The sequence below is a fragment of the Sus scrofa genome, chromosome 13 (genome assembly GCF_000003025.6).
Source record: "Sus scrofa isolate TJ Tabasco breed Duroc chromosome 13, Sscrofa11.1, whole genome shotgun sequence".
Taxonomy (NCBI): domain Eukaryota; kingdom Metazoa; phylum Chordata; class Mammalia; order Artiodactyla; family Suidae; genus Sus; species Sus scrofa.
The window spans coordinates 89,590,175-89,607,384 of NC_010455.5; the positions used below are offsets into that span (position 1 = coordinate 89,590,175).

The 17,210-nt window shown below is 42.6% G+C and overlaps 1 protein-coding gene across 1 annotated transcript; it reads right to left on the reverse strand.

Moving 5' to 3' along the window:
* On the reverse strand, nucleotides 931–9,886 carry TM4SF1 (transmembrane 4 L six family member 1). Its single transcript, XM_003132478.4, has 5 exons — nucleotides 9,495–9,886; nucleotides 7,890–7,979; nucleotides 7,652–7,797; nucleotides 4,887–5,067; nucleotides 931–3,020 (listed from the first exon to the last, which is right to left on the reverse strand). The coding sequence occupies exons 1-5, from the start codon at nucleotides 9,669–9,671 to the stop codon at nucleotides 3,006–3,008; spliced, it is 609 nt and encodes a 202-aa protein (XP_003132526.1). The 5' UTR covers nucleotides 9,672–9,886; the 3' UTR covers nucleotides 931–3,005.

Here is a 17,210-nt window from a genome sequence, read left to right on the forward strand (position 1 = left end):
AGTTTCCTTAGATTTCAGTTCAAGAATTTCCTTAATGCAGGTGGTTATTTGTGGACTTGGTAACTATGGAAAAATGGTACACAGGGGGAATTTTCTAACCTTGAAGCCATGTGTGCTATTCAGGTGATTTCAGTTTCTATAGAAATTTTTGTTTTTACGTTGCCAAGTGATAATGAGCTGTTTCAATACAGTCCCTGTGGGAATTTCCAGCCAAATTCAGGGGTTTAAAGACCCAGAGTATAAGCTATGAATAGAAATAAACCAGCCTTGAAGGGAACTTGTGTAAGGGATTTCCTCTGGACAATGGCAATGTCTACTATTAAAGGAAACTAGGTGAAATTTTGAGTCATTCAAATCTGGGCTCCAATGGGGATGACTGAGGGTCACAGGAGCCTGTCAAACCCTTACTTGGTGAGAGAGCCTGAATTGCAGTGTTGAAGGAAACAAGACTCCAGCACCTCTGGGCAAGTGTGGCAAAGGAGGTACAGGGGGCCAAGGAGAAGAGTGGGTTTTCATGTAAGACTGACCTGGACTCACTCATAGTTTTTTCACTTGCTCAAGAGGTGGCCTTGAGCAGACTGCTTAACCTTTTTGTTCTAAGATTCTACAGTATGGAGATAAGCACCACCTTCCAGGGCTCTTGAGGGATTTCCGTGAAATCGTATGTGTGGAAAGGAAGGACAATAATTGACACATTGTAGTTTGAATTGCTATAATTACTATCATGGTAATGGCCGGTCATTATTGCCATTTCCTCTGAGGATAGATTTAGGGGAAAAAAATGCTTATGACTGGTCATTATGCCTCTTTTTTTAAACCCTCTGTTGCAAGAGTTCTTAACCTGGTGTCCAAGAACGCCTAAGAGGCTTGTGGATAGTATCTGAGCAGGCTGAGGTGAGGGGGGAACAGGAGAAGGTGTTATACGTGGATCAGAAAAAACATTTTCATTATTTTTATTAGCCTTTAACAAAAATTTACTATTTCCTTTGTTGTAATTGCATGCAACAAATCACAGTATTATCACCAACACTGGTCATCCTTTGATCAACACTATAAAATTGTACATGTTTTCATATCACATTAACATTGTTGCATGTATCTCAAAATATCATTCAAGTGGAATCATATTTCAAAAGTACAGTAGTTCTTCAATACCCCCTCATTAGCCCACTGTTGGTTCAAACATAATCACTGTTTTCCTGTCTATATGGTGCTGACTATCAAGACAACCATCTTATAATTTTAAAAAATATTTTGATATATTCAATATCCCCTAATAAACCATAATCGAAAAGAATACGTGAAAGAATATGTATATATGTATAACTGAATCACTTTGCTCTAAGAATTTAACACATTATAAATTAACTATACTTCAATTAAAAAAATTTTTGGACAAAATATTCTGATATATTGGTTTACTTTGTCTTTGAACTTTATGCATTTTAAAAAGTATTCTTCAAAGGAGTCCATAAGCTTCACCAGACAGCCAGAAAGACGAGGCACAAGAAAGATTAGAACCTTTCAGGCAGGAGACCTTGCTCTCAGGCACTCTGCTGTCTAACAGCCAATAAATCTTCTTTATTAACTCACTTGTCTGTTGTGGAGGCCAATAAATACCAAAAGCAGGTGATTTCTGTAGACAGTTCTCAACAGGTCAGGGTATCCCATCACTTGAAAAAGCCTAACTCTGTACAAAAGAAGTAAAATATCAAGAGAGAAAATGTCTGGTACCTTGCTCAGGAGCTGGATGTGTGGAGCATCCAGTGGAAAGGGAAATTGCCTAGCTAGGGTGATGGCGCTGAGGGCTGGTAGAGCAATGACAGTGCATAGATAGCAGACAAAGGTAGATGAGGAGGGAGAGGATGAAGAAGAGAAAGGGGGTAAAGAAACCAGAAGACACGAAGCCCTTAGCAATAGAAACTATACAACCTAGATTGCAGGGGGAAGGAAGAAAAAAGGAGGAACTTGAAACAAAGGACAGTGAAACTAAACAACAAAATAGTAGTGAATACTTTATTTGTTGTATTTAAACAAGCAAATCTGGGGAGTATTTCCTCCTGGTCCTCCTGCCCCTCCTCCCTCAGCTTCCCAAGATGCTGATCAGCTGCTTTATTCCGTTTCCCATCTTTCTTCTTGTCCAGTTATCCTAGCCTGTTTCTTTTTAGATCCCCGATACTTAGTCCTGTCTTTGAAGTCAAAAAGCTTTTCATCTGTGAGGAAAATTCAGGATCTGGTAGTCCTTGGAGCAACTTGCTGCATTGCATTTTCTGACTTGTCCCTTTGGCTTCAAGCATTTTCAATCCATCTTCCTACTCTGGGGAAGGATCTGTCTCTTTCATGATATGAAACAGTTCGAAAGGCCCCTTGCTAGAGATTAGCAGTCATACAAATAGGAAACACCATATAAACAGTGAAAAAATACATCTTTTCAGGTTGTTGAATTTTTTCCTTCATGATATTAAAAAAAGCAACTAGAACGCTTTCATTTAATAAACACATGCACATATAAATATATACAATAGTAATTGGAATGTGATATTTGTCCCTGTAATGTTTCTCAAAAACTTGACTTCAGCCAGAATTTATCTCAGGTAGACTGAGAACTGTCACTCGGTCTGTAAATTACCTTGAGTGTGCTTTATTTTCTTATCCCTCCCCCCCCCCCCCCGCAAAAAAAGTTTGTTTGTTAAGTTCAAACACTGGCATCCCATAAAGATGCCAATCTTTTTTTTTTTTTTCTGCACCAGGGGCATGTGGAAATTCCCGGGCCAGGGATTGAACCCTCGTCATAGCAGAGATCAAGTCGCTGCAGTGACAACACTGGATCCTTAACCGGCTGTGCCACAAGAGAACTCCAAGATGCCAGTCTTTATACACACTTATAAAAGTAGAACATGTGGCATATGATACACTAGTACAAAGTTTTACAAATTAATACAAGTAAAATATATAAATTACAGCAACTTCGAGGAAAGTTGTGGACCTGCCTTGGGGTGGTTCTTTTAGCAGTCATATTGCTGTAAAGAAAATGAAATAAGCATCAGGTTCTGATCAGGCTAAACAAATAATAATGACATTTTAGTCCTTTAAACTCCTGTTTTAAGCAAACATAAAGCAGATCGATCTCAGCTTCAGCAGGGGTTTGGCCAACAACCCTGAGAACTTAGACAATGCTTACAAAATGTTTCCTAAACAAACTAGACTGCTGTTCTTCCCAAGAAAGGGACCATGGAAACTGCAGCTTATGATGCTTGGTTGGCTTTGAATATGCTTGGGGTGGGTTTTTAATCTCAGGGATTTCAGAGATAATACCGTGGAAGTTTCACACTGGAGCCGCCTCAATGGGGGCAACCTCTGAATTAAATGCTACTGAGTTACAGATTTGACTCATCAACACTAGAAACCTTTCTCTTTGAAATGGTCTTTTGTCTTAGAAACAAATGTAACAGATCTGCCCTGCAGTGTCTGGGAAGAAGCCACCCTCCAGTGACTCAGATGGGAAACCCAGTGGGACTGCTGAGTCCCCCCACTCAGAGGACAGTGTCACTCTGCCAAACCACAGCAGCAATTTTGGTCATTGACACATTAGGCCTGTCCCCAAAATGCACAAGTGCTGAAGACCAGTGGGACCTCACCTAATTTAAACCCTGCCTTGTAGAAAATTCAAGGCTAAAGATAGGTTATTTTATAGTAATCCCAAGAGCATTCTTCTCTGCCTCTCCCCAACCATACTGCCTGGAAACAACTCCATATTGAAGGCTTTCCACTGTGTTGTTTTCTCGGAAATTTGGCGGGCTCCCAAGGCAATTATTAATCTTGCTGTACTTGCCTGATAAGGAAAACTAGATTTTTATTTTAACTTCCCCTCAAAAATTATAGAAAGTTTCCATTTATTTATAGCAAAGTTTTTCATGGTAGCAGCGGGCTTTTGGTTTTCACTAGGCTGTGTCTTATTTTGAAAAATGTTAAAAGACCTTAAACCAGAGCCTCCATTAGTTAGGAAAATACAAGGTAAATAAGTTTCTGTTCACCTAATTCTGCTGTACAGAACATGGCATAAAACAACACACGCACACACCCAAATTGGACCAAAGCTGAACATCCATCAGTTCAGTAATATATGTTTTTTAGGAAAATATAGAAACAAGAACTTTCCCCACTCCTAACAAATGCATATTTCTCTTCGAAATCATATCCCCAGGAAACAAGTGCTTCCTGGTTTTCTTTCACAGTGAAAGGCTTTTAATGAGCTGCTATTCAAAGGCTACTTAGTGACCCTCTAGGCTCAGCTATTTGGGCATTATTGTGACTCCTTATTAGGAAGGAGCTGTAGAAACCCCAACAGAACAGCAAGTGCTAATACAGGTTAAGAGCAGGTGCTGTGGCATAGGATGATCCAGGGTTTGAAACCTGTTACTACGTGACTGGGTGATCTTAGAAATATTGCTTCATCTCTGCGTCAGAAGCTTATCTAAAACAGGGGTTTAGCGCAATGCCTAGGGCAATGACTGATGGCTATTACTTGTGAATACTAGTTGAGAACATGAAAGAAAGCAAAGAGAGGACATTGCTTTTGTGTCTCTGCAGCCAGAGCAAGGGTAGTGAATGGGGCAGTGGGTTAGACCCTGAAGGGGCACTTTGTCTATGGGTGACACTGTCTTATATATGCAGAGCCATCTACAAAGAACTGAGATAACTCAGGGACTATGATACTCAAGGGAGCAAAACCAAAGGCCATAAATGCTTTATGACAAAGATGGAATAAAAGCTGGTAGGTGGAGCAGTGTTAGATTTTGCCTTGTTTCTCTGTGACAAAAACAATGGTGCATTATGGTAATCACCATACAAGGGCCAGGCTTTGACATTTTCATAGGGGTTCTTACCTGTTGGCGAGAGCAGCAATAGCCACAGATGCCTCCAAGCACTCCATTTATTACTTGAATGAGACACAAGATGAATTCAATTCCACCAAGTGCCAGGAGGATAGAAAACAGAGAGACATTCCATTCCACAATGTGCTTGGGCTCAATGCACTGGGACCACGTGGACCTATCCACAAGGTATCTGTGGATAAAAAGAGAAATTTCTGACACACGGCCAAACCCCATGGGATGTCTCATTAGCATACTTTTTTTTGTTGTTGTTGTTGTTGTCTTTTTGCTATTTCTTGGGCCGCTTCCGCGGCATATGGAGGTTCCCAGGCTAGGGGTCGAATCGGAGCTGTAGCCACTGGCCTATGCCAGAGCCACAACAACACTGGATCCAAGCCGCGTCTGCAACCTACACCACGGCTCACGGCAACACCGGATCGTTAACCCACTGAGCAAGGGCAGGGATCGAACCTGCAACCTCATGGTTCCTAGTCGGATTCAGATTCGTTAACAACTGTGCCACGACGGGAACTCCTCATTAGCATACTTTCTGTATGGTGGTGTTTGATTCAGGAAAAAAAAAAATTAATTCAAGTCATTCCACAAAACGAGGAACTTAGCCCAATGTTGTTGCAATGATAAACATAAAATTCAACAAAAATTATTGAGCACTCATTGTGAGTTAGACATTGAGCCAGGGCTGGGAGTATAATGGCGTGGCCTCTGTCCTAGAAAAGCAAAGCTTAAGAGAAGAAACAATAGTCAACCTCTATGCAACCAGGTCTTAAATCAGGTAAATTGAGTGTCATAGGGCTACAGAGGGAGGACACCTAACTTAGGGCAGGGAGAGGAACTGCTTATGAATCTAGTCTACATGTCTGAGCTCCATCAAGGTAGGAACAGACCTATTCATCACTGTATATCCAAGCCCCAGAGCAGTATCCAGCACATTCTAAGTACTCAATACATTTGAAAAGTAATTGAATGGTAAATAACACTCCAAAGTCACTTGGTGAAATGTTAGCAGTCATAGTGGAGTCGGTATCTGAATATATATTCTTAATGAAATATGATTCAATCACATGGGAAAATCTAGGAGTGACTTCATTCCACAAAGAAGTCTGGTATAATTCTCTCATCACTTCTTCCTACCACAACAGAAAAAAGAGGCTGGGAATTAGAGACCTAATTTTGGAACGGTCTATTGAGCCAGGCAGAAATTCAATTTGGTGATTAAAAAAAAAGTATCTGGTCCTTATGGCCCTTTCTGCATATAAAGTGGAATAGAAATCCATCATTTCAGGATACAATGTAAAACAAATTCTTTGGCTCCATTTGGCTATTGAGCAACTAATTGCTGGCTTGTTATTCATCATACTGCGATTTCTGGACAAGTTGAAATGAGGAATGACATGGAAGCAGGTGTCTGGCAGAAGCTAGGGTGGATCACAGGAGGGGCTTACAATCAGCTGTAAAAAATTTTTAACGATACACTCTCTTATCTTTGGATTTGAGCTGCATTAATCATAACTTTTCTTAGAGGTGGGTTTGTGCTGTAGTTTATATGTTTGTGTACATATGAATAGCTAATTTCTATGGTACATGCAGTATGTTCTAAACAAAGTATGGAAAATATGATTGGAAAAATCATGATCACTAACCATTTTGAACACCAAAATTTCAAACTCCTATAAGCACTAATTTTCCTTCAGAAGCCACTGTTGGGCTGTAGCCCCCTATAAGCCAGTAGATATTATTAACAGCTGAGAATGGTAGTGCTCACACTGTGTCAGCTTCTGTGACAAACACTCTGCAGATAGTATAACACACAACTGCCATTGCTTTTATTTTACAAATGAAATAACTGAGGTACAGGGATTCAATTTTCCTACATTTACTGAGAAAGTAAATGCAGAACTGGGACTGAACATAGGTCTATCTAATTCCTTTATGACTTTACTATGTGCTACATAATTCATGGGGAGCAAAAATTCTTGAAAATATAAGGGCAATTCAAATTCATTATTCATGTTATTTTCACCCATGAATATCATCACTAGACCTTTCAAAATTCAAAGCAGGATGTCACTCATTTATCATTATGTAGATCAGTTTCTCTAGCTATTTCTGTGCTTTTCTCAATAATGGGTAAGAGATAAGTATCAACATAAAACAATGGAGCCACTTAAATTATGCTGATATTAAAGTCATAAATAAGATCTTATGCAGCCTGATCACTTTAAAGAAAAGGTACATAGTTATTGTGTTATATGTGAGTGTATGTTATAAGTGACCCTGGGCTTTGGTTAAATTCATATAGTTTTCATCACATTATGTAAGGATTCCATAATATTTTCGTATAAAATAGTAAAGCCAGTCAATTGTTCTGGCATGTACACACTACCTAAGTACAGACTTTACAGCCAGGCTGCCTGTGTTCAAGTCCTGACTGTCCCATCCTAGCAATGTGACTTTGGATAAGTTACTTCACCTCTCTGAGCTTTCATTTCCGCATCTGTAAAATGGGAGCAAGAGCGGAAGTCACCTCATAGGGTTATCATGAAGACTGAGTCAGTGAATCCATTTAAAGCTTCTCAAGGTCAGAGACTGGGCATCCATCCTCTGACATCCATTGCCTAAACTGTTCCTGAATCAGCGAGAGTAAACCTGGTTGAGCAGATGGATCAACGGATGTTGATGCCTTTTTTAGTTTGATGGGTTTACCACTGTCCACATGGTGATGAGAATGTTTGGCCTGATGAGGGACAATCACTTACTTTCCCTCCGTGCTGGCAAAGGTGTAGTTCCACTGGCCACTGGCATCAACACATATTGGTCCTTCCGCTAAGCCCAGTGCGGCCACAATGACGCAGTACCCAGATCCTGCAATTCCGATGAGAGCAGCCAGCACGGAAGAAAGCATCTGGGGAAAGGAGGGACACCCAGAAGTGAGATATGAAGTGTCACTGCTGCCTCCGAGGACCATTTCCCCACCGTGAGAGCGAGAAGACCTACCGCACATCTCTTGCCGCAGTTTTCATGGCCACAGCAGCCACAGCAGTCTTCCTGTTCCAGCCCGATAAAGACGAATGCCGGCAGGAATATCTGGTTAGAAAACACGCAAATGAAAGTCATTGTCTTTCCCCAGGGCCGTAAGGGTCAGTCAGGCTAAACATCTTTTGATCAAATATTTTTCTTTCTGACACTGTTGAATGTCTCTGGGTTGGGTTGACCAAATATCTCAAAAAATGTAAGACCCCTATGAGGAAAAAAACCCTCTGAAATGTAATATCCCCTTGTTTTCATGTAATGTGTCACATTAGGTAGGGTCAGGACGTAGGATGGGTGGGGAGAAATAATAACCTGTAAATGTGTTTTTTCCATAAGAATTCATAACAGAGCTCCAGATGCCAACTGTTTTGGAACTGTTAACCTGTCTTTAAATTTGTTTTTGTTTCCCCTTGTAAAGCATAAAAGATAACACAAATCTTCATAGAATAACTGAAACTTTTTATAAACAGGAGAGATGAAAACTCTGTATAATAAAGGTGAGGTGCTTCTTTGAAGATACCATTCTTAGTTGTAGCTTCACAATAAAGCTCTCAAAATAAGTCCGAATGACTGTGAGTTCAAGAGCAAAAGAAGTTTAAAGGAGCACAATGTTACCTTAAAAACAAATGATTCTGAAATTATACCTCAATAAAACAAAACAAAAACTAACTCGAGAACTAGTAGGGAAAAAAGACAAGTCATTATGTTAGCATGATAGTAATGCTTAAATTCAAAATAGATTTGCCATACCACAGTTAGTACATTAAGTTTAAATACACTCTATTTGACTAAGAAAAGTGTTCTGTAGGGTATTAGCAATTCCATAAAACTTCTCTTCAAAATTCTTAATGCCAGCATTTTAAAGTGGCAAACTCAAGTTTGTCCACATTCTTTCCATGCTGTGGTTGAAGCTAATGCTTTCAACTCCCAGGTTGGCAGGCAAATTCCTCTCACTTCACTTAGAAACAGACCTTGGAAAAAGCAACACATTCCACTATTAGCTTCAGACACTGATTTGCTGCTAACTGAAGGATTTTTTTCCTGAACGCCACACCCCAGGCTTACATAAAGGAGAACATTTATAGTCCTTTTTAAATAGTAATGCGGTTGCAATCCATTATTTTTCTGTCACAAATGCCTGAGAATAAACAGCAGAGAATCTGGATCCAAAACTCTGTTGATTTAGACAGAGAATCAGCCAACTCCTCCCAGTGTCCCCTACCTCCACCCCCCCACCCCTGCTGGAGCAAATGTTAAATGACTCCCTCCTGCAGGACCTGAAACGCTATAGTTTCTAGAATCTGATTTTAAAACTAATATCTCTTTCTAGCTGTAAAGGAAAAGAGCTTAGCCCAAAGGGAGTTTGCTTTTCTTTGAAAGGAGATTTTGTAAAACAACATGTAATAAAATGAATACACTGTACCCATCTCAGGGTTCATAAAATCTGCCTTCAGAAGAATGAACAACAATCCTGGATTTGGAAAGATGCCTGATAGAAAACTTTCTATGAAAATATTTCATTTCATGGGAGAGAAGTTTTTAAGGCTGTAATAGTTCCAAGTGACTTACCAGCAAGCCCCCTCCTGCAATGCCAGAGAAGAACCACACAAAGCGGCTGAGATGGTTTTCAGAAGCATACTTTGTCTCCCCATTGGGAAAGTAAAGCAAAATATTAGCTACGATACAGAGGACGGCGAGCCAGGCCAGAGAGTGTCCGATGCACCGAGCACACTTCCCGTAGCACATGGTGGTGGTGGTGGAGTTTATTTCTTTCTCCTTCACTGTGCGGCGGCTCAGCAATGGCCCAGATCAGATGAAAGCGTGCCTGTTTGTGGAGAAAGCAAAAGGAGTTCCCAGCCCATTCCTGCACCCTCTTAAATACTCTGAGTTCTGAGGCACCGGGGTGGATGAGGTACTGGGCTTTCATTGGTCCTGATTGCAGGCTCCGGTTGGGGTGGAGGGAGGTGGGGAAATGTCCCGCCCTTCAGATGAAATCCTTGGGACAAGCGAAACCAGAGGCAGGACGTGAGAAACAGCCTCAGTCATAGCCAAGAGAGAAAATGATTAATCCTCAACAAGAAATTCACTGTGTAACTGCTTCACAGGATTAGAAAAAAAAACAGGAAAGTCTATATTACAACTTTTCAGTAAGTGCCAAGCGTCCACAGCGTGATAGTCGAGCTTGGGGCTGCGATTCTGTTCCACTGCAGCTGTCTGGGTAGCTTCCAGTTGGAAGGCTCTGTGTATGCTCCCACCACGGCACTGATTTAATCCAAGACCTGGGGCAAGTCTCCTGAGCTCTGAGCTCGTTTCCTTGTCTGTTAAAGGCAAGGTGTCCAAACCATCACCCACAGATCTCAGGAAGCTGTTGAGAAAATTACAGAGTTGCCTTCTTTCCTCTGCCTCTGCTGTGCTCTGCAAGACTACGCCTACTGTCCAGCCTTCCTGGACATCTGCCTCCAAAACAAACCTGGCACCGAAACAAAGGTGGCATTAGTCAACACAAAAAGCTCAGGCGCCTTTTTGTTCCTGAATATTACCGTCAGGCAAAGCAGGAAGGGCCTCGGGAAGCCTAAAGCCTGGGGGAAGAATAAAAAGAAGAAGAAAGAAAAAGAAAGGAAGGGAAGAATAAGCAACTTGGCAAGCAGAGTGGGGAAACAAGATTGACAGAGCCTGAAATTACCGAGAGAAACACACATGGCTGAGGAGTGTGCAAGGGTGAGCAGCCATCTACCAGCCAGATTCTGAGATGAGCTGTTACAGGCTTGAAGGAAAAGGCAGAGAACAGTGTTAAACCAACTTTCTGATGTGGTTATCTTGCAGCAAGAGGGGTTGGCTTCTCAATCATTTTAGCCCTTGAGTGACAGGTGGCACTGGCCAGCAAGGCTGAAGGAGGACAGGATGTCCAGGTGGGACCAGAACTGGAGGGGCTCCATCATTAGGAAGTATGAAGAGTACAGAAAAAAGGAAGAAGCCCAGGATGAAGAATTGTTAGTTCAGAGATGGCAGGTGAGCTTGGCTGGTGAATCTGGAAGCTCAGGCTGAAGCCAGAATCTAAAGGATTCTGACCAAATCTAGAGGGCAGGACACATACCAAGCTGGAGGAACCAGCTGGAGCTAGTGACTTGGGATGCAAATAGGGTGGAAGACCCAAGAGGAAGAGGAGCTGAGCACACTAACAGGAGTGGGTATCCAGACTGGCCTGGGAAATGGATGGAAACTGAGTACAGACAGGGAAGCTGGAACGTCCCACCTGCTCAGATCTAGGGAGGAAGTTCTTCACAAAAACATCCTTCTATCACCACCATGCATCCAGTAACTGGGCACGTGTGCCCTCTGTCTTGGCTTTAAGTCCTATTGGAGACAGGATTCCACAGGTGTCACGGCCGTGGGTGGCAGCACAGGTGAACACCTGGGTCTTGTGCTGAAGCATCATCATTCTAACCCTCCACTCTGTAGACTTACCCAACCTGGGTCAAAAGAGGAAAGAGATCCTTTGATGACTTTGCCCGCATGTACTTAAATCTCCTTCCTCTTTCTCTCTCCCACCTTTACAGGCAGCAGGGCAGGGAAGAAAGAGTGAGGGGCTCAGAAAGAGAAAGTCTGGAGTGACAGTTCAACTCTGCTCTCTCCAGGCTTCGAGGATCAGGCAAGCCTCGTGCATTCTGGGTACTCTGTTGCCTACTGTCTAGGACTGGGGGTAGGACTCCCTCAGAGGCTCATAAGCCTTGTAATGATACGGACCCTCTCCTCGGAAGAAGAAATATCGTATATGCAAACACACAACATTTTCGTTCCATTCCTGGGGTTTTTCAGACTCCCTGGAGCCCATTCATGGCTCCTTTTCCACATTTCTCAAGGTGTGGCCTGTCCAGGGACCACTTGCATCACAGATGCAGATTCCTGGTCCCTCCTTGGACATAATGAATAGGAATTTATCAAGGTGTGGTCTAGTTATCTGCTTGTTTTGTAAACATTCCAAATGGGTCTATGTTCACTCAGGTTTGGGGATCACTGGCCAGGTCCACAGCCCAGGTAAGTATTATTTGTATCAGATGTTCTTTTTTTTGTTGTTTGTGGCTGCAGGCCTATGCCACTGTCACAGCCATGCCAGATCCTTAACCTACTGATCAAGGCTGGGATAAAACCTGACTCCTCACAGACACTAAGTCAGGTTTTTAACCCACTGGGCCACAATGGGAACTTCTCTATGAGATGTTCTTGAAAGCCACTGTCACCTCCAGCACTTCCTCAGCTCTATCAGACATACAGTGCTTGTGTGAATTACAGGGACATATTGCAATTCAGTGTGGGGCACTTTCAGGCTTGAGCTGACAAAATTCTTTGTAGTGTGGAGTCCCTCCCCCTTACCCACCCTCCTGTCGCTCTATATGGCACCTTCTGCTCCTACGCCTCAGCTAATCTAAAGCAGGGTCCTTTCAGCTTGAGCTCTTGCTTTAAGACCAGATATGATTTTGCAGACAATTTCTTTGATCAGTTGGCTCTGTTCCTAGTCAGACTTTGCCCAACAGATGACCCTGCTTTCCTTCCAGCTGTGAGCTCTCAGTTTCCTGTGCAGAGCTGCTAGCACCAAGGGTTTCATTCCACTCCCTAACTCTGACCCCTAGGCCTCTCCCCCATCTCTACACTCCTGTCCTCCCTGTTCTGAGCCTTGTCTTATTCTGGAGGATTCCGCTCATACATGCTCTCAAAGAGGCCCTCAGCTAGGACCCCATCTAATGATGCTGTGCCCCTCCCCCAGTCACTCCTCATCACATGTGCCTGTTCTAGTATCATCCTATAAATTATTCTATGTATTCACTTGTTTCCTTTTTTGTTATCTGTCTTCCCCGACGCTCCACTCTGACTGGGCCCCTTTCTGTCTTGTCCACTATTCTTTCCACAGTGCCTGGTGCATAATAGTTTCTCCATAAACATTTGCTGATAGTTGAATGAATAAATAAATGAATCGAAGAATTTTTTTTTTCTTTTTAGGGCCACGCCCAGGATATATGGAAGTCCCAGGCAAGGGGTCAAATCGGAGCTTCAGCTGCTGACCAACGACACAGCTATAGCAACTCAGGATCCAAGCCACATCTGCAACCTATGCGTCAGCTTACAGCAACACCAGATCCTTAACCCACTGAATGAGGCCAAACCCACATCTTCTCATACACTGTGTCAGGTTCTTAAACCACTGAGCTGCAATCGGAACTCTGAGAATCAAAGAATTTTTAAGCCTGTTCATAGCAGACTGGTTGGTGCTCAGCCCCTCCATCCTCAACGCTATTTGTTTCCTTGTGAGCCCATGATCTCACTCCAGAACCTTCGTAGCTTTCAGAGGCGTCCACAGCATTGCTGTTTTGTCCTGCCACTGCCTGGCTGTTTGGTTTGGGCAAGTTACTAACCATTCTGTACCTCAGTTTCTATCATTCATTCATCCACCAATATTTATTGAGCTCCTATTATGTTTTCGAAGTGCCAGGGATGCAGCAGTATACAAAGAGGAGAGTCAGATTTAAAAAAATAGTGCTAAATAAGCAAAATACATTGTATGTTGGTAAGAAGTGCAGGAAAGGGGAATGGGCGAGGAAGAGAGCCTCCTGAGACAGAATAAGAATAGGACCCACATCACAGAGCTGTGATGTGTGAAGTGAGCCAACGTGTGTAAGATGTGAAGCACCTGGCATTTAGCAATCACTCCATGTTCCTTATTATCACTTACAGTTTCCACCAGCCCACCCTCTAGGCGAGATGTCTCTATTCCATTAATGATTCATTATGTCTCCATCCCTGGGATTCTGTCACTCCAATATACCTGGATCCCTTCATTATTTCTGTGACTAATTTTTAAATACTGGAGTTCCCACAGTCATTAAAAGCTCCCTCTTGTCTTCCTTGTTCCCTCTGGAATCAACCTCAACCCAAAAATACCTTTGGAAAGAGGAGGGGTATTTTTGTTTGTTTTTATCTTTTGGGGGCTGCACCCACAGCATATGGAGGTTCCTAGCCTAGGATAGAATCAGAGCTGTAGCTGCTGGCTTAAGCCACAGCCACAGCAATGCCAGATCTGAGCCACATCTGCAATCTACACCACAGCTCATGGCAACATGGGATCCTTAACCCACTGAATGAGGGCAGGGATCAAACCTGCATCCTCATGGATACTAGTTAGATTCGTTTCCACTGAGACACAACAGGAACTCCTGGAAAGAGGAGTTTTTACTGCGGCACAGAACTGCAGGTTCCTGAGCACTGGTTCTCAACCCCACGTTTTGGGTATGCTGTCCCATTGCCAGAGGGGCCCTGTTTGGCCTTCCTGTCCTGGTCCACCCTCCCAGGGTTTGTTGCCTTGGCTGAACTCATCACTTTTCTGTGACGCCTCCCATCACACCCCTGCCTGCCTCCCAGACCTGCTCATCACTCCCACTCTGTCCTGGGACACACCCCCACTCAGCACCAATCAGACCACGATGTACAAATGCCTCCCCAGCTCCACTCAGGTCCCAGAGAGAAACTTATCTTTTCCTCTTTGAGGCTACAACAGCCAGCACAGTGTCAGGCATTTAGTTGACTCCCAATAAATATTTGCTAAATTTTGTTTAAATAAATAGGGAAGTTGAATATGTCTAATTCAGATGATTTGCTTTTAAGCAAAGCCAAACTATCTTATGAAAAGTTATGCATTTGTCTTACTTAAATTTGAAAATTTTCAGTGTTTATAGATCGTTCGCACAAGCAGCTGTTTTGTGCCTCTTATAATGGGCTCTCCTAACCATCTGATGTGTGGAATGTAGTTTCCAGAATAATTCTGGGGGAAACTCCTTTTGATAATGTCAAGATAATATCACTGAAAGCAGAGGTTGGAAGGTTGGGAAACATCTCAGTAGAGTGAATGGTTCAGCTCCCACCTTTTCACAGAATCTTTTTGATCATTTATAGTTAAACCCACAGGGGTTAAAGACTCTTCCCGATGTCATCAGTTAGTGGACAGTGGAAAGGAGATACCTTTAAGAACTAACGTCAAAAGTCTAGGATCCTATGTGGTTGTGGGTTTCTAAGAGGAAGATTCGAGTACAGATCTCCTGCCTCCTGGTTGTTTTTTGCATGTGTATTTTGCCTTCCTTTTTGGGAAAGCACTAGTTTCTCACTCATTCAACACTTGAAAACAACCATGATTCATACATAGTAACCATACTCCTTGGAGCTTTTTTGATTATAAGTAACAGCTGCTTTAACCAAAGGGATGTTAATTATGACCTCCAAAGGCAGGGGTACAGTTAGGACAATGGGAATTGTGGACGAGGAGAACCAAACTCTGTAGGAAATCCAGGATGTCTCCTCACTCTCCGTCTTATGTCTTCGACTCTGCTATCCGTAACTTCATTCTTCTTAATGCAAACTCTTTTACTCTCTCACATGAAAGAATACGGCTACTGACAATACCCAGGTTTACATTTTTCTCTACTCAAGATACCTCCCCCACCCCAGATTCTGAGGGAAGAGACTTGCACTGGACAAGACTGGGACATGTGCCCATCCCTGTGGGGCCTGAATAGCGTGGCTGCCAGAAGCCAGCTCTGCAACCATGTTGATAGAGGAACAGGCATTCTCAGGAAAAGGTGAGTGTTGGACCAGGTGGAGAAGCCAGGAGCTATTCTTTACTTGAAACTATAATCAGGGCATACAACCACATAAGAGGAAGGTGAAGAGGGAGCAGTGGTAAGTCATCCTACTCCCAGCTTCCTGGCTTTCCCTCACTTTAGATTGTAGCCCAGTTTATTCCTGGGTTAAAAATAAGTTTCTTGGTAAACCCACAAGTGTGAGATGTCAGTTCACATCCAGAAGAATGGCTGTCATCTAAAAGACTGACAATAAATGTTAGCCTGAATGGGGACCTGTTGTGTGACACGGGGAACTCTACGTGATGGTCTATATGGGAGGGAATCTGAAAAAGAATGGACGTGTTTACATTGTTGAATCACTTTGTCATACAGCAGAAATTATCACAACATTGTAAATCAGCTATATTTCAGTGAAACAAACAAACAAAAGAGTTGGAGAGGTTGTGCAGAAAATGGAACCCTTATACGCTGTTGGTGGGAATGTAAATTCATGTAGCCACTATGGAGAACTGTATGGAGGTTCCTTAAAGAACTAAAAATGGAACTGGCATATGATCAAGCAGTTCTACTTCTGGGTACATATCCAAAGAAAATGAAAACATTAACTCCAAAAGATGCATGCTCCTGAATGTTCATAAGAGCATTATTTACAATTGCCAAGATATTGAGGGTTGGATCCCTGGCCTGGCTCAGTGGGTTAAGGACCCAGCATTGCCATGAGCTATGGTATACGTCACAGACGTGGCTCAGATCTGGTGTTGCTGTGGCTCTGGGGTAGGCCAGTGGCTACAGCTCCATTTAGACCTCTAGCCTGGGAACTTCCACATGCCGTGGGTGCTGCCCTAGAAAAGGCAAAAAGACAAAAAATTTAAAAAAATAAAATAAAGTACAATTACCAAGATGTAGAAGCAACCCAGGTGTCCATAAACAGGTGAATAGATAAAGATATGATACACACACACACACACACACACACACACACAATGGAATATTACTCAGCCATAAAAAATAATGAAATGCTGCCATTTGGAGCAATTTAGATGAGCATAGAGAGCACTATTCTTAGTGAAACAGACAAAGACAAATATTCTATGTCATCACCTACATGTGGAATCTAAACTATAAAACAAACAAATGGAAACGTAAGCAAAAAAACAATCTTCCTGGCCCATGGTTAAACTAGAGTTCATCTTGACACTCATCCATTTATTCCTCAATTCCTTCATCCCCATCTGGTAGTTTTAGTTCAACATTTCACAGCCATCATCTTACTCCATCATCACGCCAGGGAATCTCCCTGATCTCATTGCCATTTTCAGACAAGACACCTCCTGGGCTGCCTGCTCTATGTTCTGAAGTTCAACACACAGGTCTGACTCTCCCTTCTTGGGAGCTGGCTGCTCAGAAGGGCTGGCTTTTCTCCTTGCAGGACTGGTGAGTGAGAATGTCCAGAGCATGCCTCTGACAACCAGTGCACAAATACTTTAATGGAGAAGGACTCTTGTTTTCTTTTCTTTTCTTTCTTTTTTTTTGTCTTTTTTTTTTTTTTTGTCTTTTTAGGACCAAACCCATGGCATGTGGAGGTTCCCAGGCTAGAGGTTGAATCAGAGCTGCAGCTGCTGGCCTACACCAGAGCCACAGCAACACTGGATCCGAGCCT